Source organism: Anguilla anguilla, chromosome 2 (assembly GCF_013347855.1).
Source record: "Anguilla anguilla isolate fAngAng1 chromosome 2, fAngAng1.pri, whole genome shotgun sequence".
Classification (NCBI taxonomy): Eukaryota; Metazoa; Chordata; class Actinopteri; order Anguilliformes; family Anguillidae; genus Anguilla; species Anguilla anguilla.
Window position 1 is genome coordinate 75,092,718 of NC_049202.1, and position 24,387 is coordinate 75,117,104.

The following is a 24,387-nucleotide window of genomic DNA, read 5'->3' on the forward strand; positions in this document are numbered from 1 at the left end:
CACTGACTGTACACTTACCAAGGCCTTTATGACGTGTTCATTTCTGGATTCTCCTTTCTAGGCCTGTGTGTAAATGTAGTTTAATTAATGTTGCTCATAATGCATAACACTAATTGTGCAAGAACAAAATTTGAGTCATTAGGTGTTAACTGTTGTAATTATTTTGAACATTTTCAATTTGTCTGAATGTGACGTTTTTCATCTTTAAAAAATGTCATAGGTATCTCAACTAAATAAAAAGTCACTGATAGAAAATGAGTTTGATTCTTGAGCAACGTAATTTGGCAATATAACAAATGTTGCTACGATACTGTCCAAAACGAAAAAATGTGGTAGGAACCAATCTTTTCATAATCCTGCTAACAAAATTCTGTTACAATGTACAGATATGATCAAAATGAGGGTGAGAGTGCTAGAACTTACTGACAGGTTTAACAGAAGGGAAAATGGCACCAGCATGAGTGATGATTGCGTCAAATTGGAAACATGAACACTGATGTTGGCAGTGTTTGCAGAGAACATTAATTGACATAACATTGACATAAATGTTTTGCTATGATTTGTAAAGATACAGATCAATTTACATACTGTATCCACTGGATTGGATTGTTGCCTTTTGAACCAATACATTGATCCTGATCGAATTTATGGTTGTGAGAGGCAATTATGATAACAAAAAATGGCTGCATACAAGACGGACGTGTGTATCTATTAGAAATGTTTATTTACAGTTAAATTATACAAATATATTGAAAATAACCCACCCACTTCTTTACTGCTAACAGAACAAGGAAGATGAGTGGCAGGGGCAAAACCGGTGGTTAACTCGGATTACTGCGTTAATTTATCGCTGCGCTTAACTTGGTTTACTGAGTGGATTACTGTGTGTTAAAAAAACAACAAAAAAAAAACCTATCAGCAGAAATCTCCCCAGGCCGCGGCCGTAGCTACGGCTGCGATCTGGGTGAGGAAATAAAAAATAAAATAACAAACATGGCCTCCTACGCCTCTCGACTCACCCAGCACTGGGCGAGGTTCAAATATACCAGAGAAGGTGAAAAGTTACTTTTTGCATCAGGCGGCATTAATGTCAAGGATGTTTATTCTTTCATTGCGTTGCCTAATAGGATAGATTTTGAACTTTGTTTCTTCCACGAAGACGCCCTGAGGCGCTTCACGGAGACGGCATATGCAAAATCAAATGAAGCCCCTTGGAGTAATTGGGCTATCGACTCTTCTGTAGCTATAGATACCATCAATGTTGTGGTAAAATTCTGGACTGGCCGAGTGTCGGACCATGATATTGAACCGTTTCTAATGAGACATGGCGATATCCTGCAGGCCCCTTACAAGCCTGTGGACCTTTTTGGAATTTGGTACGGGGTTAGGAAATACAAACTCCAGTTAAAAAAAGACGCGAATGGTCATCCCGTAACACTACCTAATTCCATATCTCTAGGCCCTTACAATGGCCGTGTGATTTATCCTGGGCAGCGGCAAACTTGCTTCGTCTGTGGTGCACCTGACCAGGTAAAGGAGTGTACCCAGATGAAGTGTTGGAAGTGTGGAGGATTGGGTCACAAGGCCAAAGATTGCAGCAATGATTCCCGGTGCAGCCTGTGTGGAGGAGTGGGGCACACTTATTTTAAATGTCCCCACTCCTACAGCAATAAAGCAAAAAACCAAAACCGAGCCAGAACCGAGGACGAGCAGCAACCGTGTCAAAACCAGCAAGAGCCACAAGAGAGCACCAGAGAACCGCAGACCGCAGCCCAACAGGAGCCACTGCCAGATGGCAATAACACTCAACGCACCACAACCAGGCAGCAGCTGCCAGAGAGTGGAGAGGAGCGCAGCTCTACCGCCCCGCTGCGGAGAGGGACACAGCCAGTCGCAGTAGGAAAGGACGAGGGGTGACTGGTGGTAGGCAGAGGCAGAGGAAGAGGCAGTTTCACTTCCGCCCTGAGGCGACAAGAAGCTCCAGGAGGAGCCCAGCAGCAGGCAAAGCACACAACACTGGAGGGAGAAAGAGTGACATCCATCATAGTCCAGCAACAGCAGCAGCAACAGAGGCCGCCGGATGTAAATGGTAAATGGACTGCATTTATATAGCGCTTTTATTCAAAGCGCTTTACAATTCATGCCTCTCATTCGCCAGAGCAGTTAGGGGTTAGGTGTCTTGCTCAAGGACACTTCGACACGCCCAGGGCGTGATTAACCCTGTTATGGCCCAAGGCAAAAAACGCAGCGATCACGCCCGGCTGCGGGTGGGTTAGTTAAGAAAAAGACCAGGCCTGAATGAGATGTTTGCTTTTGTTCTGATCTGCCTCTGTCACGATGTGAACCCCTTTTGTATACGTGGCGTTACTTTCAATCGCCACTTGTAATCTGAGAGGCATAAAGTCAATAAGGAATAGAAATATAAAAATGCAATGCCTCCATAACACACGATATGATATCCTATGTACGCAAGAACTAATATTGACCACAGGGGAGGGTATGGTGAAGGTAACTGGCACGTGGACAAAGGGCACATCTGTTTTATCTGTTGGTAATGACATGGCTGATGGAGTTGGCATATTCTTTAAAGATAAGGCCGAAATTACCAAAAGCAGGGAAATTATCCCTGGAAGAATTTTATTGGTCGATTGTTTTTACGCAAATATGAAATTGCTAATTATAAATGTATACACTCCACCTGACGCTGCAAGTAAGGTTAAAATTTTTAAGAAACTGTATGAATTGTTGGTTGTAGGCTACCATACGATTTTGTGCGGAGACTTTAACGCATACACAGATGCAAATGACCGAATCCCCACGCACCCTTTTAAATTGAGCAGAGAAGGAAGAGCACTTCAAGCCATGAGTGATTTCTGTGATGTCAATGATGTTTTTCGTATGCTACACCCTAAAAAAACGGACTTTACTCGGTTTGACCGAAAGGTCAGAGCAAGGATTGACCGTATATATGTATCGGAAGGGATAACTCCATTCAACTATAAAACAAAGGTATTGGTCATTTCCGATCATGAAAACATGAAAGAACGTTTAAGGCACTTTTTAAAATATGAAAGTAAAATGTTGAGCCAAGAACGCAATGAAAGATATAAATGTTAATGTCAAAGTATGTCAACCTACAAACAAAGGCAAATAAGACAGAAGATGATGATAATTTATTGTATGAAATGGAGGCGGAATTGAGCAAACTTAATAACGAGATCTCTCACCATCTACGACTACAGTCGGATACTGATGGAAACGTGGACGGCCCCGGGAATGCCCAAAGTTTGATAAAGAAATACAAAAGGAAAATTAAAAATAAATTTGTTGAAGGAATAAGAAATGAGGGAGGGTCAAGTAATAAAAGATGGGAAAGGAAAGCGAGAAGCAATTACACTCGCGTGCAAAGAGATGCATCAGAAAATGGATACTAATGAAATAAAACTTGGAGCATTCCTTGACCCTGCTGAAACTCATGAAGTTGGCCCAAACTCACTTGGTGGGGACATTACTAAGGCTGAGGTAATCCAAGCCATTTTACAATTAAATGAAGGAAAGGCCAGATGGACTCCCGGGTGAATGTTATCAGGTGTGTATAGGTGAGATGACTGAACTGCTGACCTCAGTTTTTAATCACGGGATCAGGACCGGCAGATTGCAGAGCTCATTTTATCATGCTGTAATCTCGCTACTATATAAAAAAGGAGATGCAACTAATTTGCCCAATTGGAGACATGTCACTTTAATGAATTTTTATTACAAGATCTTAAAATAATATGCAAAAATAATCATGAATAGGCTGAATGGAGTATTAGAAAAGATAATCGATAAAGAACAGACTTGTGCTCTTCAGGGAAGGATTATGTGGGATAATCGAGGCCTGCTGAGAAATATAATCACTAACCCTGGGAAAGATTAATTTTTCATCATAGGCCTAGACCAAAAGAAGGCTTTTGATTATGTATCTGTGGGCAGCCCTAGCAGTATATGGTTTTGAAAAAGCTTTCATTGGTATTATAAAATGATTGTATGCACAATCATTTGTCCAGATCGATGTGAATGGTGTTTTAACAGAAAAAATAGAAATTATGAGAGATGTGAAACAAGGATGCCCACTCAGCTGCCCTATATGTATTGGCAATAAACCCACTGTTCACCATTGATCCTGATCTAATTTTGGCACACATATAAAAAAACATATCCAGAATTGCCTTCTTTCAGCTAAACAACATGGCTAAAATTAGACATTTCCTGTCAGTTGGGGATGCTGAAAAATTGATCCATGCGTTTGTTACGTCTAGGTTAGATTACGGTGATGCCTTGCTATCTGGCTGCCCTAATAACTCGTTAAAGAATCTCCAGCTTGTGCAGAATGCAGCTGCTCGTATCTTGACCTGAACTAAGAAGTATGAGCACATTACACCAGTGCTAGCGTCGCTTCACTGGCTACCCATTAAGCATAGGATAGATTTCAAGGGTTTGCTCCTGACCTTTAAAGCTCTGCATGGACGTGCACCTGTATACATAACTAACCTGCTTCTACCTTATAAGCCCACAAGGTCCCGCCGATCCCAAGACGCAGGCTACTTGGTAGTCCCAAGAATTTCCAAAAACCTAAAAGGTGGTAGGGCTTCCTCCTATAGAGCCCCACTACTGTGGAACCAGCTTCCAAAATGTATAAAGTCAGACTCAGTCTCAATATTTAAATCTAGATTAAAAACGCACCTCTATGCTCAGGCTTACAATCGGTTAGACGGTTAGTCTGGAGACGGGGTGCGAGAAGCCTGTAGTCATAGAGCTTTGTGGGAGGCAATCCTTTTCTTACTGTCACCTGTCAATCACCTGTCAATGACTGGACTGAATTATCAAGCAAAAGTGTATGTGCAAAAATATGTGATAAACCATACAGTGGTATTTTCCCTTACAAAAATTTGGATGCATCTGAAGCGAAAATATGTATAAAGAACATTCTTAGTAGAAGCATCTGAGAAAACAAGAGGGATATTATGTGGCTTGTTTCAGGTAATAGGCTAGCTGTGCGAGCAATAGTGAAATGGAGCTGTGTTACGGTTGCTCTCAAGCCCCCGCAAACATAAGCGATGCCGACACCAAGGTTTCCCAAAATAACCAATAACTTTATTTTAATTACAAAAAGAAATACTAAAATAGACGCAACACACCAGATAAAATCAAGACCCGGCCGTAGTCGAGAGGTGAGGAGAAAAAACTCCCATCTTCTGAGAAGCCGACTCCAGGCTTCTTAAAAGGGCACCGCAACAGGCGCTCACAATTAACGTTAACAAGACACACGCGTGTCCAAACGGCCAGCGCCCCCACCTGGGGCGGAGGGACGTAACACCCCCACCACCAGCTGGGGACACCAGTCCCCAAAACAAAAAATGAACAAGGGGAGACAAACCAGGGGAGACAGACAGAGAAACAATACAGGAACTCTACGCGCGCCGCACGCGTGCGACGCCGCAGGAACTTTTTCACTCGCCAGCCATACAATTAAAGACTGGTAGGGAAAGGATGTTCATTAAAATACTCTACGCGCGCCACACCCAGGCGACGCCGCAGGTACTCTACGCGCGCCGCACGCATGCGACGCCCCAGGACCTCTACGCGCGCCGCACGCGTGCGACGCCGTAGGAACTCTACGCGCGCCGCATGCGTTCGGCGCCGCAGGAACTTTTTCACTTGCCAGCCATACAACTGATGTACATCCAGAGGCATCTAGCTGACTGAATCCAAATAGTAAATACTCAAATCCAGACTCAGCCATAGCATAGATGGCAATTCAATTAAATACTGGTAGTGAAAGGATGTTCAGTAAAAGCAAGGGACTATTATTCTATAATACCATGTGCAAGTACACAGACACTGGAGCAAACTCAACGTTACATCTCGAGGCTTGAGCAGTTTATCGGACGGTTCCGCAATATAAGTAGTCTAGGACCGAAGCAGAAGCACTACCAGGCTAACACGAAACGGACGAGGTACGAGACTTAATATTCGGAAAACGACAAATGCACGATAGTATACTCCACAATAAGAAACGAGAAAGCCATAAACGAGAAGTTAGGAAATCGAAAGATCGTCTGTGCTAAACCAGTCTAACCTGGCCGAACGCTGTAAGCCAGAACACCGTGCAGGAGGATCAGCTGACAGACAATTACCACGAAGCACCGATAACAAGAGACTAACCGAAACTTTACGTAGCCTAAATGTTTAGGCGTCCATGTTACGCAGTTATCGAACTGAACAGTGCTATCAAAAAAAAACCATACCAGTCAAACGAGTCTCTCCTTTTCCCAGCCCAATCGGCCCAGCTGGACGACACAGCTGATACAAATCCAGAGTGATTAAACCAATTAGTGGCGCTATCATTTAACTCTTAACTATTGTAGGCTTTCCCGATCCTACCTAACCAAACAGAAAAAAACTAACTCAATAAACTAGTCTTCGGTGGTTTTCTGCGCTCGGGGCGACTTTGAACGCTAAACTCTTGAGCACTGTCAGTAGACCACTTAACTAGTCGACCTCAGTGCCCCGAAGCGTACCCCCACTCATATTAACCACCAAAAACAAAAAAGGCAAAACAATAAAGTGACAAGTCCCTTGGACCCGCCCGGCGGCTAAGCTAACCGGGCTAAGAAGAGAAAATGTAAACTCTACAGGGTAATATCCCGGACGAGCCCCCATTTATGTTACGGTTGCTCTCAAGCCCCCGCAAACATAAGCGATGCCGACACCAAGGTTTCCCAAAATAACCAATAACTTTATTTTAATTACAAAAAGAAATACTAAAATAGACGCAACACAACAGATAAAATCAAGACCCGGCCGTGGTCGAGAGGTGAGGAGAAAAAACTCCCATCTCCTGAGAAGCCGACTCCAGGCTTCTTAAAAGGGCACCGCAACAGGTGCGCACAATTAATGTTAACAAGACACACGCGTGTCCAAACGGCCAGCGCCCCCACCTGGGGCGGAGGGACGTAACAAGCTGCTTCGTAACAACTAAAATATGCCCAATGAATAATTGCAATGAGGATGAAACTAGTGAACATTTAATTTTGTACTGTCAGAGATCCAAAGAGGTGTGGTGGAAGATGCCTAGTATTGGTTTTGATGTAAATGTAAAGTTTAATGCTGTGATGTATGGTATATTCCAAGAAAACATGTCAGATACACATAGAGACTTTTATTGGACGCTGATATGCACAGTGGTGGCAAAGTTGTGGAGGACGAGGTGTAAGGTGGTTGTTAACCAGATAAACATCTCCAGCGATGTAGTCTTCAGCCTGGTGGTAACTGAACTGAAAAGAATGAAAACTTTGGACATACAACAAAAGAAACATACACCGTGGAACCTAATCAAACTGTAAAATGTTATTATGTAATATTAATGTGCATTTTAAATATATATATATAATCTCTTACAGCACAAAATCAAAATGATGGAACTATAACAAGTGCTTTCAATAACCTGAAATAATTGGTTGGAAAGACATCCAACAGTTCCAACTCAAACTTTAGCCTTTGATTTAAGTTCATGATTTCGGCAAGGACTGATTTTTGTCATGTTTTACTCTCAAAACAACAATCTTTTAGATTATATTGCTTCCGTTTTCACCATTTAAATCATTTAAAATATTTTTTCCCCAAAGGCGTTCAATTTCTTCTAATTTTATGGATGCGGGGGCAGATTCTCCACAAGACTGAAAATATGATCACCCGAAGAAATATCAAGCGTCCGAAGAGCGTATGTTTAGTTACTACATGGGCATGCCCAGAAGAAGGAGACATTTACCTGAAAATGCGGACTTATTTATAAAAGAGTATATTAATGACGACAGAGAAAATACCTTGGTCTCGATATAATATGCTAAATAATGTTACCGAACGTTGATGTGTAACGGCGATGAAATCTCAGCAAAGATTTGCGTTGTGCTTTACTGCCGCAACTACAAGTCGTACTTGAAAGCCTCACTTGGGTATTTCATGAGTCTTTTTGTCTTTCCTGTTTCCACACGGGTCTTTTGTGAATAATTAACGAACAAATTTAAAGTGTGTGACATGTTTGATAGTTTTAAAAGGCGAATCGTGTGGGAGAAGCACCTTTAACAGGTACTCGTCCATGACCGATGTCAATGTTTTGGACAGGCTGGAGAAAATGCGGCAATACTGTTCAGGACACAGAAGTTAATTTGTTGGCAGAAGGGCTTTTGTTGAAGTTTACCGGCGCTGTTCGCTTGTAAAACACTTGCATAGTGTTTTATTAGATCAATATTGGCAAAGAGAAAACACAAGCGGGCCGAGTTTCCCGGAGCAGAGACGCTGCGCTGGGTAGGTTGAGTCTATACGGTCCTCATGGAACATTTAAGTCCAGCCCCCTGTGACACGCACAGCCAAAACGGAACTGTATTACAGACAGCGAGTGTGTAAGGAAAGCGTCTGACGAAAGAGAAATGGCGGAAGTTGCTCCAGCTCCAGCCGCTGCCGCTCCGGCAAAGGCACCTAAGAAGAAAGCAGCAAGCAAGCCCAAAAACGCGGGGCCCAGCGTTGGACAATTGATCGTGAAAGTTATTTCTGCCTCCAAGGAGAGGAGCGGAGTGTCCCTGGCCGCATTGAAGAAAGGTCTGGTCGCCAATGGCTACGATGTGGAGAAAAACAATTCACGCGTAAAGCTAGCTGTTAGAAGCCTGGTGACCAAGGGGACTTTGCTTCAGACTAAGGGAGTCGGCGCCTCTGGCTCATTTAAGCTCAACAAAAAACAGGAGAGCGTAAAGAAGCCCGCTAAGAAAGCAGCTCCTAAAGCTAAGAAGCCCGCTGCGGTCAAAAAGGTAGCGGCGAAGAAGCCTGCGGCCAAGAAGTCTCCGAAGAAGAAGCCCGCTGCAGCTAAGGCGAAGAAGAGCCCAAAGAAGCCCAAGAAGCCGACAACAGTGGCGAAGAAGCCAGCCAAGAGTCCGAAAAAAACCAAGAAGCCGGCAGCAGCAGCTAAGAAGGCGACCAAGAGTCCTAAGAAAGCAAAGGCGGCCAAGCCAAAAGTTGCCAAACCTAAGACCACCAAAGCCAAGAAAGCGGCTCCCAAGAAGAAGTGAACGCCTATACTGTAACGTAACATCACCGAGCGCCAAAGGCTCTTTTAAGAGCCATCCACAGTTTCTTGAAAGTGCAAGTTTCATTATTTCGTTCATGTATGCCTGGTGACAAGCTCTTCCATGTGCATAGTTGCGGATATATATATGATTGAACGCAAAGGGAAAGCTTGTCAGCCGTCTCTGTGTGTATGTATCTGGAGGCATGCACAAACACATTCAGGCACCACTACAATCAGGCGCATGTGTAGACTATACTGGTATTCTGTGTTCAGCTGGCTTCTGCTCACTCTAAACTCAACGGTTCATAGGTGATTGTTATAGATGAACGAATATCAATATACAGGTTTAAGTAACTTGATATTGAGCGGAATCCCTATCTCTGTGGAGGAGAATAAAATCGACAGAAAAGAAAGAAAAATAGAGTCAAAGTAAAAACGGGTTTAATGTGAAAATAAACAGGAATTCACGTGAAATATAGGCTATAAACATTTTGGCAGTGAAATTGTTATACAATAGACTCAATTCCAGTAATCCAGATGATTTCTGAATAAAGGGGGGGAAATGCATTCGTCTTATATAATGTGCTTTGGGCATTGATGTATATATAGAAGTAACGCGAGACTTTTGTGTTCGTCTATTATGTTGATATGCTTGATTGTTTCTTGAATTCGTGTATTTAAATTTTATAAGGCCTGAAATTTCAATTAAGCGCTTTTTTACAAAGTACCGCTCAGACTCAATTCAGTACCGTGCTGTGAGCGCCATGTATGAATTGTCCTCCTATTTGATTGGACAAAATCCCACCAACGCTGCAGCCAATGGGTGAATAGAGTGTTGCTATAAGAGAGACACTCCGCTGGTTCGTGTTATTCTTTCTTCTCTTAGAACAAGATTGAAAATGAGTGGGCGGGGTAAAACCGGCGGTAAGGCAAGAGCGAAGGCTAAGACTCGTTCATCGAGGGCAGGACTGCAGTTTCCTGTAGGTCGCGTTCACCGATTGCTGCGTAAAGGAAACTATGCCGAGCGTGTTGGTGCCGGTGCTCCAGTTTATCTGGCTGCTGTGCTCGAGTATCTGACTGCTGAAATTCTGGAGCTGGCTGGTAACGCGGCCCGCGACAACAAGAAAACTCGCATCATTCCCAGACATCTGCAGCTGGCAGTGCGTAACGACGAAGAGCTGAACAAACTGCTTGGAGGCGTCACTATCGCCCAGGGCGGAGTATTGCCCAACATCCAAGCTGTTCTGCTCCCCAAGAAAACTGAGAAAGCGGTCAAGGCGAAGTAATTTTTGCAGCGCTTTAATGAGGACCATTCACCCAAAGGCTCTTTTAAGAGCCACCTACATTTGTGTGAAGAGCGCAAAGCATCCGTTTTAACTTGCATCTGTATGATCCTTGAATAGGTTTGTGCCGTACAGTGCCGCTGCGTCATTCGTATGTAATTTTAAAACAGTCCTCGGGTTCTGGGGACCATTGTGTGCTGGTTTTCCAAAACGCACGTGTGACCAGAACTTTTCCGCAAGATTTGACGAACATTCTAATGACAATAAAGGGAACTGGTTGTATATTAGCATCATTGTAATTAAATTGCGGGAACCAGATGTAAAATGACAACTGGAAATGTCTTCATTAAAAGTGGTACTGTTATTAAACAAATTGTAACGGCCTTGTAAAGGAAAATAACTTTGGACCTACTGAGTTGGAATGGGCTGAAATTGATGTACATCTTTTATGTGATTTCTAAAAGGGTTTTTAAAATGTAATTTGTTTTACTATGTATGTACTTTTTTTTTTTTTGAAGTATTATGAAATGTTTTATATAATCAATAAAGTTCTTTAAAGAACCCCAATACCATAACGTTCCACAAGCTTGTTATTGAATTTTCGCATTTTGTCTTTTGAGGGATTACTTACTCGCATTGATGGAGGCACTGTTAGAAACCACAACCATGAAGAATAGAAGTCCCATATACGAAGCGTTTAACTGATCAAATTAACCACTGAGTCTAATCTGTCGCATGGCCACTAGAACTAACCGTTTGGTGATGAATACAAAACAAACCGCTTTCAGAAACTTTAGTTTGACTTTAAATCAAAGCTTTGTATAGAATAAATCTTATTCCATTAACTAACCATATTAATGTCGCACGTAAAATTGCGAAATGTGCTACGTAATGTAATGCTTATGCCCAGGGAGGATTATTAATTATTTTCATAAAATCTTTCTGATGTTTTACTCACATTAGCAATATTGCTGTATGCGGTAAGAGAAAAATTTAAAAAATTTTTGGCGGCAGAGGAAACGGAAGAAACGATCCAATAGCCTCGGTGAATGAGGGCCAATGAGGATCCGTAAAAACCTATCCAATCAGCTGCTCGCTGGTATGCTTTAAATGTGCGTCGGCGGCATAGCGGCATATTCCGACAACCAAGTCTGAAGTAAGACGCAATGGCCAGAACGAAGCAGACCGCACGTAAGTCTACTGGAGGTAAAGCCCCCAGAAAACAGCTCGCCACGAAGGCAGCGCGTAAGAGCGCGCCTGCAACAGGCGGCGTGAAGAAACCTCACCGCTACAGGCCTGGTACTGTGGCTCTGCGAGAAATCCGCCGTTATCAGAAGTCTACTGAACTGCTGATTCGTAAACTGCCCTTCCAGCGCCTTGTGAGGGAGATCGCTCAGGATTTCAAGACCGATCTTCGTTTCCAAAGCTCAGCAGTCATGGCTCTGCAGGAGGCTAGCGAGGCCTATCTGGTTGGTCTGTTCGAGGACACCAATCTGTGCGCAATTCACGCAAAGAGAGTGACTATAATGCCCAAGGATATCCAACTCGCCCGCCGCATCCGGGGAGAGCGCGCTTAAGACAGTTTGCCAGCACGCAATCCATACAACAAAGGCTCTTTTAAGAGCCACTTCAATTCTTGTCAGAGCAACTCTCCATGTAGTTTCTGCGTGTGCTTATCTAATGTATGTTTTTCGATCGCTGATTCCTTCGAGTATTTAATGCTGCAGTGCAGCTCGTGGAGTAACTGGTGTGAATAAGGCTTGGTATTCTCTCCCCCTCAGTGAGTGAACCGCGTGGCTGTGTCTCCAAAAGCGTCTTTTTGTTGGAATCATTCTGTTGCCCGCATTCACTTTGCTACCAACTAACAGCATTTAAAGCAAATCTACAGTTCCTCATCAGAAATAAATATACCAGGAATAGACTTGATAGATACAGTCAAACTCCATCAACCATTTCCCTTTTGAGTGAGAGGAATATCCATGAAGTTAGTTTAAGCAATCAACTACAACATTCTTGTAATGGACATTATTAAAACTAATAATTAAACTTTTTTTTTTTTTTAATTCTCACTTTCACCCAGTTTGGTATTTTTGTGGGCTGAAATACTTATTGCGCTGCCATAAATGCGTCTAAGTCAGTATTCGGTACGTTTGGGTTATTTGAAGGGGTAGTAACCCAAATAATAATGGATCTAAAAAGTTGAATTTTGCATTCAGTGTTGATTGTAACATGTTATCCACGTAAAAATAAATTAATGTTAAAAAATGAATCAAATATATCAGTTGGGGAATTTTTTTTTAAATAACTAGTTTCTATAAAATTTATTTTAATCTGTTTTGGAACATTTCATTTGGACAGATTTACACAATTTGGAGTTTAATTGTATTTTAAAATACTGTTTAATAATAAGTTCATAACACTTACAGATATGCCTTGGCGGGGCGGCCTGTCCCACACCTATATTCACTTAACCACTCCAAATGAAGAATGACCTCATCTTGGTCCACCCAGACTACTAGAATAACTACTATGCGATGCTAGTGTTCAGTCCTAGCTGTGTGATATTAATTTGTATCAACTATAGCTTTGATAATCTTTGAAGCAGACGATATGGTCTCTTGGTCTTTTTTTTTTATTTAAACGACTAGTTCGGGGCGCTGGAAGCCCCTGTGCTCTAATACTCGGAAGTCTTGGAGTGCTGGAGGCGGGCTTTAACTGCAGCCGCCTTTTCGTTGCTACGAGACTTCAATCAGGTCGTCTTTGTGCAGATATATGCGTGCTATTAGGTAGCTGCAGTTCATAATTTCTCACGAAGAATTTGTATCCTCTTTGTTGAAAAAATGAGTGGTCGAGGAAAAGGCGGGAAAGGTCTCGGGAAAGGAGGCGCCAAGCGTCATCGCAAAGTTCTCCGTGACAACATCCAAGGTATTACTAAGCCAGCGATTCGTCGTTTGGCTCGCCGTGGTGGAGTCAAGCGTATCTCAGGTCTCATCTACGAAGAGACCCGAGGAGTGCTTAAGGTGTTTCTGGAGAACGTCATTCGTGATGCCGTCACCTACACTGAGCACGCCAAGAGGAAGACCGTCACCGCTATGGATGTGGTTTACGCTCTGAAGCGTCAGGGTCGCACTCTGTACGGCTTCGGTGGGTAAATCTGTCTCATTTGGAAATCCGTTTTGCATCTGCCCAAAGGCTCTTTTAAGAGCCGCCCATATTTTCTGTTAAAAGCAGCCTTTCCTTGTTAATGTCAAGCGTAATTTTTTAAGAACCGTCATGTTGACCTTGCAAGGGCAGTGCCCATTACTTGAGCCGTATGCTGCGAAATTAAAGGTTCTATGCGCATGGAGGGAATTCACTAACATACTTGTTCAAGTTCTGCTAATTTGACGACTGCGATTTTAAACCGCACCGGTCGCTCCCCCGAAGACCAACGCCTAACCGGTAACCTCGTTACTTTGAACAATAAAAGCTACCTGTATTTTCGCTGATCTGTATTCCGGTTTTATGATGTAAGAAACGTGAGCGGAGTCCATTTACAAGCTGCGATGGAACACTATCTTTCCCAAAATGTCAGCCGTCTGGATATTTAACAAAGTGTGAAGTGGACATTGAAAGGTCTTATTTTTCAACCTGAGTCTCATTTTCGTAATATTTTTCATCAATTCTACCGGTTCTGATAGTATTATGCGACTGCTTAATTGCTAAGTTTTGTCTTTTTAGATTTTTTTCCTCTATGCCAGTAGCTTCACCACGGTGTCTATGGGGGCATATCAGGATAGGCTACAGGGTCAATGTACCTTCAAGCAAGTCCAGTTTATCTATATCTGTTTATTGGGAAGTGAAAATGAATGTGAATGTGGAAACTTATTTGTCGAAATTAAAAATAATTGCAGAATTGACTGTGAGATACACTATTGTGTGCACAAATTAATTTTGCTCTTCGTTTGTGTGTTCTGATACAAGTAAATATAGTCGGCTTGGCCATCAAAGCGTTAACGCTGAACAACATCCTTATAATAGTCTGCAGAATTCCCGGTGTTCCCGGTACTATAAGAGCGCACCCCACTTCCATGATGAGAAAGGGGAAAACTCTGCTCCCTACGTGCCACATCTTTGTTTTTCCTTTTACCATACAACACCCCACTCACTATTTTATCATTCATGCATACATGCCAAGACTACTGGCTTACTGACTGTCACATCTCATAGCATTTTGGCATTTTACTCGTTTCAAATAAATTAATGTTTTTATTTTGTTTTCCTTTAACTTTTTGTCACCTCCTGTTAATTGTGGTTTTTGAGACAGTAGCCTAAAATACTGTATGTGATTCTTGTTGCAAAGATTCTCAGTGCATCTTTGAGGGCCATTCCTGTGTCTCTGTCCTGTTTGCGCCTTGACTTACGCCTGCACCTCATGGCCAAAATTAAGCGTGTTTTTGCTACTATAGGGGCGCCCCAGTAACACAAGAGACCATTAGTTATAAATATGCTTAAAATAGCAAGAGAGAATGTAAACTTTAAATTAATTTTGAGTTTTTTAATTATTTTAATTTAAGATAGAAACAAAGGATTGATTAGAAATTGAATTGGTAAAAAATCAGGAAACCTTTTTGTAAGATGAGAAAGGCGGGAAGGAATTGGAGACGGGACAATCATCTCAGGAATGAGATTTGGATGAACAGATGCTTCAACGCTTCATTGTGATGGTAGGTATGCCATCCCGCCAAGTTACGCCTTGGCGGGGGCATGCCCCATACCTATCCAGCACCGAGCGTTTGGCACTTTTCAGGGTTCTGATGCGTTTACAGTTACGCCACCACACTCTTTGTCACAGCCACTGTTTTACATATATAGCAAACCAAAACTGCCAAACGGTACACGCTCATCAGACTGTACAAATTCACAGAAGGATAGCCATAATCCACAAGCGTTTCTTACAGGGTCACTTTGCATTTCTAACTCTCATAATAAAACGCTTTGCAAAGAGACATGATATCTCAAATGTACAAAAATGCCAAGTTACTCACACATACAAGACAAACACCGTCTATAACTCATTCAGACTGCCAAAATCCAGGCCTGCCATTAAAAGTATTTATATCAAAATGACGCCAAGTTACGGTACTACAAACAATATAGGCCATCTTGTCTCACCGAAATTAAATAAGATGTATTCCAAAGCAATGCTACCCAATATTTCCTCAATTCTTTCAAGTCACTTGGCCCTGTGTTTTGTTATCTTATCATTTTACAATGTCATGCAAACTTTGTGTCAGATCAAAGTGTCAAATATTTCGAATTGCCTCATGGAACACATTGAAATTCAGGTAGAAAACTGGTGGTCAGTAACTACAGGAAGCATATTTCTCCAGAAAACACATTTATACTTGCTTCTGAACTGAATTTGAGTAAATGTACAAGTGGTTGTATATTTGTTATGTACAATAAATACTGCATGTAAAATATATATTGTACATACCTACATAGAGAACTTCTTTATCCCCATGGGGACATTTTCCTCGCAGCAAGTTACATTCACATTTAGGAACAGACATTTATACCAAGACTACCTCTGACATTAACGAGGAATAGCTGCTTTTAATAGAAAATATGGGCGGCTCTTAAAAGAGCCTTTGGGCAGATGCAAAACGGATTTCCAAATGAGACAGATTTACCCACCGAAGCCGTACAGAGTGCGACCCTGACGCTTCAGAGCGTAAACCACATCCATAGCGGTGACGGTCTTCCTCTTGGCGTGCTCAGTGTAGGTGACGGCATCACGAATGACGTTCTCCAGAAACACCTTAAGCACTCCTCGGGTCTCTTCGTAGATGAGACCTGAGATACGCTTGACTCCACCACGGCGAGCCAAACGACGAATCGCTGGCTTAGTAATACCTTGGATGTTGTCACGGAGAACTTTGCGATGACGCTTGGCGCCTCCTTTCCCGAGACCTTTCCCGCCTTTTCCTCGACCACTCATTTTTTCAACAAAGAGGATACAAATTCTTCGTGAGAAATTATGAACTGCAGCTACCTAATAGCACGCATATATCTGCACAAAGACGACCTGATTGAAGTCTCGTAGCAACGAAAAGGCGGCTGCAGTTAAAGCCCGCCTCCAGCACTCCAAGACTTCCGAGTATTAGAGCACAGGGGCTTCCAGCGCCCCGAACTAGTCGTTTAAATAAAAAAAAAAAGACCAAGAGACCATATCGTCTGCTTCAAAGATTATCAAAGCTATAGTTGATACAAATTAATATCACACAGCTAGGACTGAACACTAGCATCGCATAGTAGTTATTCTAGTAGTCTGGGTGGACCAAGATGAGGTCATTCTTCATTTGGAGTGGTTAAGTGAATATAGGTGTGGGACAGGCCGCCCCGCCAAGGCATATCTGTAAGTGTTATGAACTTATTATTAAACAGTATTTTAAAATACAATTAAACTCCAAATTGTGTAAATCTGTCCAAATGAAATGTTCCAAAACAGATTAAAATAAATTTTATAGAAACTAGTTATTTAAAAAAAAATTCCCCAACTGATATATTTGATTCATTTTTTAACATTAATTTATTTTTACGTGGATAACATGTTACAATCAACACTGAATGCAAAATTCAACTTTTTAGATCCATTATTATTTGGGTTACTACCCCTTCAAATAACCCAAACGTACCGAATACTGACTTAGACGCATTTATGGCAGCGCAATAAGTATTTCAGCCCACAAAAATACCAAACTGGGTGAAAGTGAGAATTAAAAAAAAAAAAAAGTTTAATTATTAGTTTTAATAATGTCCATTACAAGAATGTTGTAGTTGATTGCTTAAACTAACTTCATGGATATTCCTCTCACTCAAAAGGGAAATGGTTGATGGAGTTTGACTGTATCTATCAAGTCTATTCCTGGTATATTTATTTCTGATGAGGAACTGTAGATTTGCTTTAAATGCTGTTAGTTGGTAGCAAAGTGAATGCGGGCAACAGAATGATTCCAACAAAAAGACGCTTTTGGAGACACAGCCACGCGGTTCACTCACTGAGGGGGAGAGAATACCAAGCCTTATTCACACCAGTTACTCCACGAGCTGCACTGCAGCATTAAATACTCGAAGGAATCAGCGATCGAAAAACATACATTAGATAAGCACACGCAGAAACTACATGGAGAGTTGCTCTGACAAGAATTGAAGTGGCTCTTAAAAGAGCCTTTGTTGTATGGATTGCGTGCTGGCAAACTGTCTTAAGCGCGCTCTCCCCGGATGCGGCGGGCGAGTTGGATATCCTTGGGCATTATAGTCACTCTCTTTGCGTGAATTGCGCACAGATTGGTGTCCTCGAACAGACCAACCAGATAGGCCTCGCTAGCCTCCTGCAGAGCCATGACTGCTGAGCTTTGGAAACGAAGATCGGTCTTGAAATCCTGAGCGATCTCCCTCACAAGGCGCTGGAAGGGCAGTTTACGAATCAGCAGTTCAGTAGACTTCTGATAACGGCGGATTTCTCGCAGAGCCACAGTACCAGGCCTGTAGCGGTGAGGTTTCTTCACGCCGCCTGTTGCAGGCGCGCTCTTACGCGCTGCCTTCGTGGCGAGCTGTTTTCTGGGGGCTTTACCTCCAGTAGACTTACGTGCGGTCTGCTTCGTTCTGGCCATTGCGTCTTACTTCAGACTTGGTTGTCGGAATATGCCGCTATGCCGCCGACGCACATTTAAAGCATACCAGCGAGCAGCTGATTGGATAGGTTTTTACGGATCCTCATTGGCCCTCATTCACCGAGGCTATTGGATCGTTTCTTCCGTTTCCTCTGCCGCCAAAAATTTTTTAAATTTTTCTCTTACCGCATACAGCAATATTGCTAATGTGAGTAAAACATCAGAAAGATTTTATGAAAATAATTAATAATCCTCCCTGGGCATAAGCATTACATTACGTAGCACATTTCGCAATTTTACGTGCGACATTAATATGGTTAGTTAATGGAATAAGATTTATTCTATACAAAGCTTTGATTTAAAGTCAAACTAAAGTTTCTGAAAGCGGTTTGTTTTGTATTCATCACCAAACGGTTAGTTCTAGTGGCCATGCGACAGATTAGACTCAGTGGTTAATTTGATCAGTTAAACGCTTCGTATATGGGACTTCTATTCTTCATGGTTGTGGTTTCTAACAGTGCCTCCATCAATGCGAGTAAGTAATCCCTCAAAAGACAAAATGCGAAAATTCAATAACAAGCTTGTGGAACGTTATGGTATTGGGGTTCTTTAAAGAACTTTATTGATTATATAAAACATTTCATAATACTTCAAAAAAAAAAAAAGTACATACATAGTAAAACAAATTACATTTTAAAAACCCTTTTAGAAATCACATAAAAGATGTACATCAATTTCAGCCCATTCCAACTCAGTAGGTCCAAAGTTATTTTCCTTTACAAGGCCGTTACAATTTGTTTAATAACAGTACCACTTTTAATGAAGACATTTCCAGTTGTCATTTTACATCTGGTTCCCGCAATTTAATTACAATGATGCTAATATACAACCAGTTCCCTTTATTGTCATTAGAATGTTCGTCAAATCTTGCGGAAAAGTTCTGGTCACACGTGCGTTTTGGAAAACCAGCACACAATGGTCCCCAGAACCCGAGGACTGTTTTAAAATTACATACGAATGACGCAGCGGCACTGTACGGCACAAACCTATTCAAGGATCATACAGATGCAAGTTAAAACGGATGCTTTGCGCTCTTCACACAAATGTAGGTGGCTCTTAAAAGAGCCTTTGGGTGAATGGTCCTCATTAAAGCGCTGCAAAAATTACTTCGCCTTGACCGCTTTCTCAGTTTTCTTGGGGAGCAGAACAGCTTGGATGTTGGGCAATACTCCGCCCTGGGCGATAGTGACGCCTCCAAGCAGTTTGTTCAGCTCTTCGTCGTTACGCACTGCCAGCTGCAGATGTCTGGGAATGATGCGAGTTTTCTTGTTGTCGCGGGCCGCGTTACCAGCCAGCTCCAGAATTTCAGCAGTCAGATACTCGAGCACAGCAGCCAGATAAACTGGAGCACCGGCACCAACACGCTCGGCATAGTTTCCTTTACGCAGCAATCGGTGAACGCGACCTACAGGAAACTGCAGTCCTGCCCTCGATGAACGAGTCTTAGCCTTCGCTCTTGCCTTACCGCCGGTTTTACCCCGCCCACTCATTTTCAATCTTGTTCTAAGAGAAGAAAGAATAACACGAACCAGCGGAGTGTCTCTCTTATAGCAACACTCTATTCACCCATTGGCTGCAGCGTTGGTGGGATTTTGTCCAATCAAATAGGAGGACAATTCATACATGGCGCTCACAGCACGGTACTGAATTGAGTCTGAGCGGTACTTTGTAAAAAAGCGCTTAATTGAAATTTCAGGCCTTATAAAATTTAAATACACGAATTCAAGAAACAATCAAGCATATCAACATAATAGACGAACACAAAAGTCTCGCGTTACTTCTATATATACATCAATGCCCAAAGCACATTATATAAGACGAATGCATTTCCCCCCCTTTATTCAGAAATCATCTGGATTACTGGAATTGAGTCTATTGTATAACAATTTCACTGCCAAAATGTTTATAGCCTATATTTCACGTGAATTCCTGTTTATTTTCACATTAAACCCGTTTTTACTTTGACTCTATTTTTCTTTCTTTTCTGTCGATTTTATTCTCCTCCACAGAGATAGGGATTCCGCTCAATATCAAGTTACTTAAACCTGTATATTGATATTCGTTCATCTATAACAATCACCTATGAACCGTTGAGTTTAGAGTGAGCAGAAGCCAGCTGAACACAGAATACCAGTATAGTCTACACATGCGCCTGATTGTAGTGGTGCCTGAATGTGTTTGTGCATGCCTCCAGATACATACACACAGAGACGGCTGACAAGCTTTCCCTTTGCGTTCAATCATATATATATCCGCAACTATGCACATGGAAGAGCTTGTCACCAGGCATACATGAACGAAATAATGAAACTTGCACTTTCAAGAAACTGTGGATGGCTCTTAAAAGAGCCTTTGGCGCTCGGTGATGTTACGTTACAGTATAGGCGTTCACTTCTTCTTGGGAGCCGCTTTCTTGGCTTTGGTGGTCTTAGGTTTGGCAACTTTTGGCTTGGCCGCCTTTGCTTTCTTAGGACTCTTGGTCGCCTTCTTAGCTGCTGCTGCCGGCTTCTTGGTTTTTTTCGGACTCTTGGCTGGCTTCTTCGCCACTGTTGTCGGCTTCTTGGGCTTCTTTGGGCTCTTCTTCGCCTTAGCTGCAGCGGGCTTCTTCTTCGGAGACTTCTTGGCCGCAGGCTTCTTCGCCGCTACCTTTTTGACCGCAGCGGGCTTCTTAGCTTTAGGAGCTGCTTTCTTAGCGGGCTTCTTTACGCTCTCCTGTTTTTTGTTGAGCTTAAATGAGCCAGAGGCGCCGACTCCCTTAGTCTGAAGCAAAGTCCCCTTGGTCACCAGGCTTCTAACAGCTAGCTTTACGCGTGAATTGTTTTTCTCCACATCGTAGCCATTGGCGACCAGACCTTTCTTCAATGCGGCCAGGGACACTCCGCTCCTCTCCTTGGAGGCAGAAATAACTTTCACGATCAATTGTCCAACGCTGGGCCCCGCGTTTTTGGGCTTGCTTGCTGCTTTCTTCTTAGGTGCCTTTGCCGGAGCGGCAGCGGCTGGAGCTGGAGCAACTTCCGCCATTTCTCTTTCGTCAGACGCTTTCCTTACACACTCGCTGTCTGTAATACAGTTCCGTTTTGGCTGTGCGTGTCACAGGGGGCTGGACTTAAATGTTCCATGAGGACCGTATAGACTCAACCTACCCAGCGCAGCGTCTCTGCTCCGGGAAACTCGGCCCGCTTGTGTTTTCTCTTTGCCAATATTGATCTAATAAAACACTATGCAAGTGTTTTACAAGCGAACAGCGCCGGTAAACTTCAACAAAAGCCCTTCTGCCAACAAATTAACTTCTGTGTCCTGAACAGTATTGCCGCATTTTCTCCAGCCTGTCCAAAACATTGACATCGGTCATGGACGAGTACCTGTTAAAGGTGCTTCTCCCACACGATTCGCCTTTTAAAACTATCAAACATGTCACACACTTTAAATTTGTTCGTTAATTATTCACAAAAGACCCGTGTGGAAACAGGAAAGACAAAAAGACTCATGAAATACCCAAGCGAGGCTTTAAAGTACGACTTGTAGTTGCGGCAGTAAAGCACAACGCAAATCTTTGCTGAGATTTCATCGCCGTTACACATCAACGTTCGGTAACATTATTTAGCATATTATATCGAGACCAAGGTATTTTCTCTGTCGTCATTAATATACTCTTTTATAAATAAGTCCGCATTTTCAGGTAAATGTCTCCTTCTTCTGGGCATGCCCATGTAGTAGCTAAACATACGCTCTTCGGACGCTTGATATTTCTTCGGGTGATCATATTTTCAGTCTTGTGGAGAATCTGCCCCCGCATCCATAAAATTAGAAGAAATTGAACGCCTTTGGGGAAAAAATATTTTAAATGATTTAAATGGTGAAAACAGAAGCAATATAATCAAAAAGATCGTTGTTTGGAGAGTAAAACATGACAACAATCAATCCTTGCCGAAATCATGAACTTAAATCAAAGGCTAAAGTTTGAGTTGGAACTGTTGGATGTCTTTACAACCAATTATTTCAGGTTATTGAAAGCACTTGTTATAGTTCCATCATTTTGATTTTGTGCTGTAAGAGTTTAGAACACAATGCAGGGTTATTTTATATTTGCATTGGCTTGGATTCAGTCGACATTTGTTCAACTTTGACTGGCAATGAAAAGCAAGAATTGTTCTCTTTTCTATTTTTTAAAGAGCTTTATTCATCTTTATTTATAAAATACAGTAGGCCTACAATGTATTTGAATACATTTTTCATTTAAATAACATCATGTCAGATCATATTACATTTGTGCATCGTTAAGTTACATTGCATTTTCTTTCCAAGTTACATTCAATTCGAAAGAACTACCGCCCGGTATCCCTCCTCCCTTTCCTATCCAAAACACTTGAACATGCTGCATCTAACCAACTCTCTGCTTTCTTCTCTCACAACAACCTGCTTGATCCCCACCAGTCTGGCTTCAGGCCTGGCCACTCGACTGAGACTGCACTCCTCTCGGTCAGTGAGTCACTCCATGCCGCACGAGCAGCCTCCCTCTCCTCTGTCCTGATTCTTCTAGACCTCTCCGCTGCATTTGACACTGTGGAGCACTCTATCCTCCTGTCCTCCCTGGCAGCAACAGGGATCTGCAGCACAGTCCTTGACTGGATTGAGTCTTACCTCTCTGACCGTTCCTTCCAGGTTGCCTGGGCGGGTAAGGTATCACCACCCCGTCCCCTCGCCACCGGAGTTCCCCAGGGCTCAGTCCTCGGTCCCCTTCTCTTCTCCTTGTACACCAGATCCCTTGGCCCTGTAATATCTGCCCATGGCTTGTCCTATCACTCAGAATGCTGCGGCTCGTCTGGTCTTCAACCTCCCCAGACACTCCCACGTCACTCCCCTGCTCACTACCCTCCACTGGCTGCCTGTTATAGCTCGCATCAAATTTAAAACATTGGTCCTAGCATACCAGGCAGTCAAGGGATCAGCCCCAGCATACCTCCACAAGATATTCAAACCCTACATGCCAGCCAGATTCCTCCGTTCTGCTACCTCAGGACGCCTAGCAACTCCCCCTCTTCCCACTTGCACTTCCAGAACACGTCTCCTGTCTGTTCTGGCCCCACAATGGTGGAATGACCTCCCTGTGGAGGTCAGAACAGCTGAGACACTGACCCATTTCAAACGACGACTGAAGACTCACCTCTTCAGGCTGCACCTCTCCCCATCCCTCCCTACCCCCCTGTAAATGACTGTAAGCTTAGGGTTGTAACTAGGCAGCTGTTTCGTATGTGACTTAGGTGCATTAACTGTCTTAACTACTGCTTGTATTTTTTCCATAGATTGCGTTGTTGCCGTTCTCGTTGTGTTAGTGTTAATCAGTTTAACCTTCAGGGTCCAAGTTGAACTATGCGGTTGTTCCTTGCACTTGGACCGGTACTTCTCTCTAGGGGTTTCGTCATACTTGTTCCTGGTTATGGTTATACACTTTGTTGTACGTCGCTCTGGATAAGAGTGTCTGCCAAATGCCTGTAATGTAATGTAATGTAATGTAAGTGTCCACAGTTTAAATAGTCTTGTTTTCCTAACGGGTATCCTTTTCCTTTTTAACTCTGATATTATTTGTTTAGGCCAACACACTTGAAATAGCATCTTATGGTTATTGTCGGGTTTATCTTGTTGCTATGACGGAATACGATTTTTGATTGGCATTTTTATTTATATTAGCTTCTCCACTGACCTAGCTTACGAAAGAGGACGTGAAGAGACCGTATGCGGAGTCACATAACTGACGTAATGTGAAACCAATCGGTGAATACCTCATTAAGCCTGCCCACCCGAACGGTTCTGCTGCACTGCAGAACATGCAAACGCTGCACAGAAAGGCTCAGGCTGGGGTGTGAACCCCGAACCTACCTGCTGTGAGGTGGCATGCCGCCCGTCCCTGTCTCTTGCTCTCTTATTTACGGGACTACTGAGCTCTGTGATATGGAACGAACGTAACCGCAGGCTTATATTGCCGAAGTTTCAGAAACCAATATGCACCAGTGCCCCGTTTATTCTGAAGTTCTTCCCCCATCTCTTTGCAAACTCATTCACAATATTCCTCTTTCACCATTTTATCTTCTACAATTAATAATGATATTAGAAGTTCTTCCCCATCAAAAGAAAATGCTTATTTAAGATAAACAAAGTACTTTTTAATCATGTGTGACTAAGTCTTATTCTAGTAATTACATTCTCCGCTTTCCTCTTTCCCCGCTTAAGACCTCGTACCCCCAACTAGTTTATTAATGGCAAATAAATGGAGATAACAATGACA

General features: G+C 42.6%; 8 protein-coding genes across 8 annotated transcripts; 4 read left to right on the forward strand and 4 right to left on the reverse strand.

The window, feature by feature from the left end:
• The first annotated feature begins 8,422 nt into the window (after positions 1-8,422).
• LOC118220009 (histone H1-like) lies at positions 8,423-9,160 on the forward strand. The gene has a single exon (XM_035403605.1). The coding sequence runs from the start codon at positions 8,472-8,474 to the stop codon at positions 9,102-9,104; it is 633 nt and encodes a 210-aa protein (XP_035259496.1). The 5' UTR covers positions 8,423-8,471; the 3' UTR covers positions 9,105-9,160.
• A 459-nt stretch (positions 9,161-9,619) lies between these two features.
• On the forward strand, positions 9,620-10,444 carry LOC118220021 (histone H2A). The gene has a single exon (XM_035403617.1). The coding sequence runs from the start codon at positions 10,003-10,005 to the stop codon at positions 10,387-10,389; it is 387 nt and encodes a 128-aa protein (XP_035259508.1). The 5' UTR covers positions 9,620-10,002; the 3' UTR covers positions 10,390-10,444.
• A 1,094-nt stretch (positions 10,445-11,538) lies between these two features.
• Positions 11,539-12,395, forward strand: LOC118220016 (histone H3). Its single transcript, XM_035403613.1, has one exon. The coding sequence runs from the start codon at positions 11,553-11,555 to the stop codon at positions 11,961-11,963; it is 411 nt and encodes a 136-aa protein (XP_035259504.1). The 5' UTR covers positions 11,539-11,552; the 3' UTR covers positions 11,964-12,395.
• A 689-nt stretch (positions 12,396-13,084) lies between these two features.
• LOC118220027 (histone H4) lies at positions 13,085-14,291 on the forward strand. Its single transcript, XM_035403624.1, has one exon. The coding sequence runs from the start codon at positions 13,227-13,229 to the stop codon at positions 13,536-13,538; it is 312 nt and encodes a 103-aa protein (XP_035259515.1). The 5' UTR covers positions 13,085-13,226; the 3' UTR covers positions 13,539-14,291.
• A 1,607-nt stretch (positions 14,292-15,898) lies between these two features.
• Positions 15,899-16,510, reverse strand: LOC118220028 (histone H4). Its single transcript, XM_035403625.1, has one exon. It carries the CDS (start codon positions 16,367-16,369, stop codon positions 16,058-16,060), a length of 312 nt encoding a protein of 103 aa, XP_035259516.1. The 5' UTR covers positions 16,370-16,510; the 3' UTR covers positions 15,899-16,057.
• A 691-nt stretch (positions 16,511-17,201) lies between these two features.
• LOC118220015 (histone H3) lies at positions 17,202-18,058 on the reverse strand. The gene has a single exon (XM_035403612.1). The coding sequence runs from the start codon at positions 18,042-18,044 to the stop codon at positions 17,634-17,636; it is 411 nt and encodes a 136-aa protein (XP_035259503.1). The 5' UTR covers positions 18,045-18,058; the 3' UTR covers positions 17,202-17,633.
• A 1,094-nt stretch (positions 18,059-19,152) lies between these two features.
• LOC118220019 (histone H2A) lies at positions 19,153-19,978 on the reverse strand. The gene has a single exon (XM_035403616.1). The coding sequence runs from the start codon at positions 19,592-19,594 to the stop codon at positions 19,208-19,210; it is 387 nt and encodes a 128-aa protein (XP_035259507.1). The 5' UTR covers positions 19,595-19,978; the 3' UTR covers positions 19,153-19,207.
• Positions 19,979-20,436: 458 nt separating this feature from the next.
• On the reverse strand, positions 20,437-21,174 carry LOC118220008 (histone H1-like). Its single transcript, XM_035403604.1, has one exon. It carries the CDS (start codon positions 21,123-21,125, stop codon positions 20,493-20,495), a length of 633 nt encoding a protein of 210 aa, XP_035259495.1. The 5' UTR covers positions 21,126-21,174; the 3' UTR covers positions 20,437-20,492.
• Positions 21,175-24,387: the final 3,213 nt, after the last annotated feature.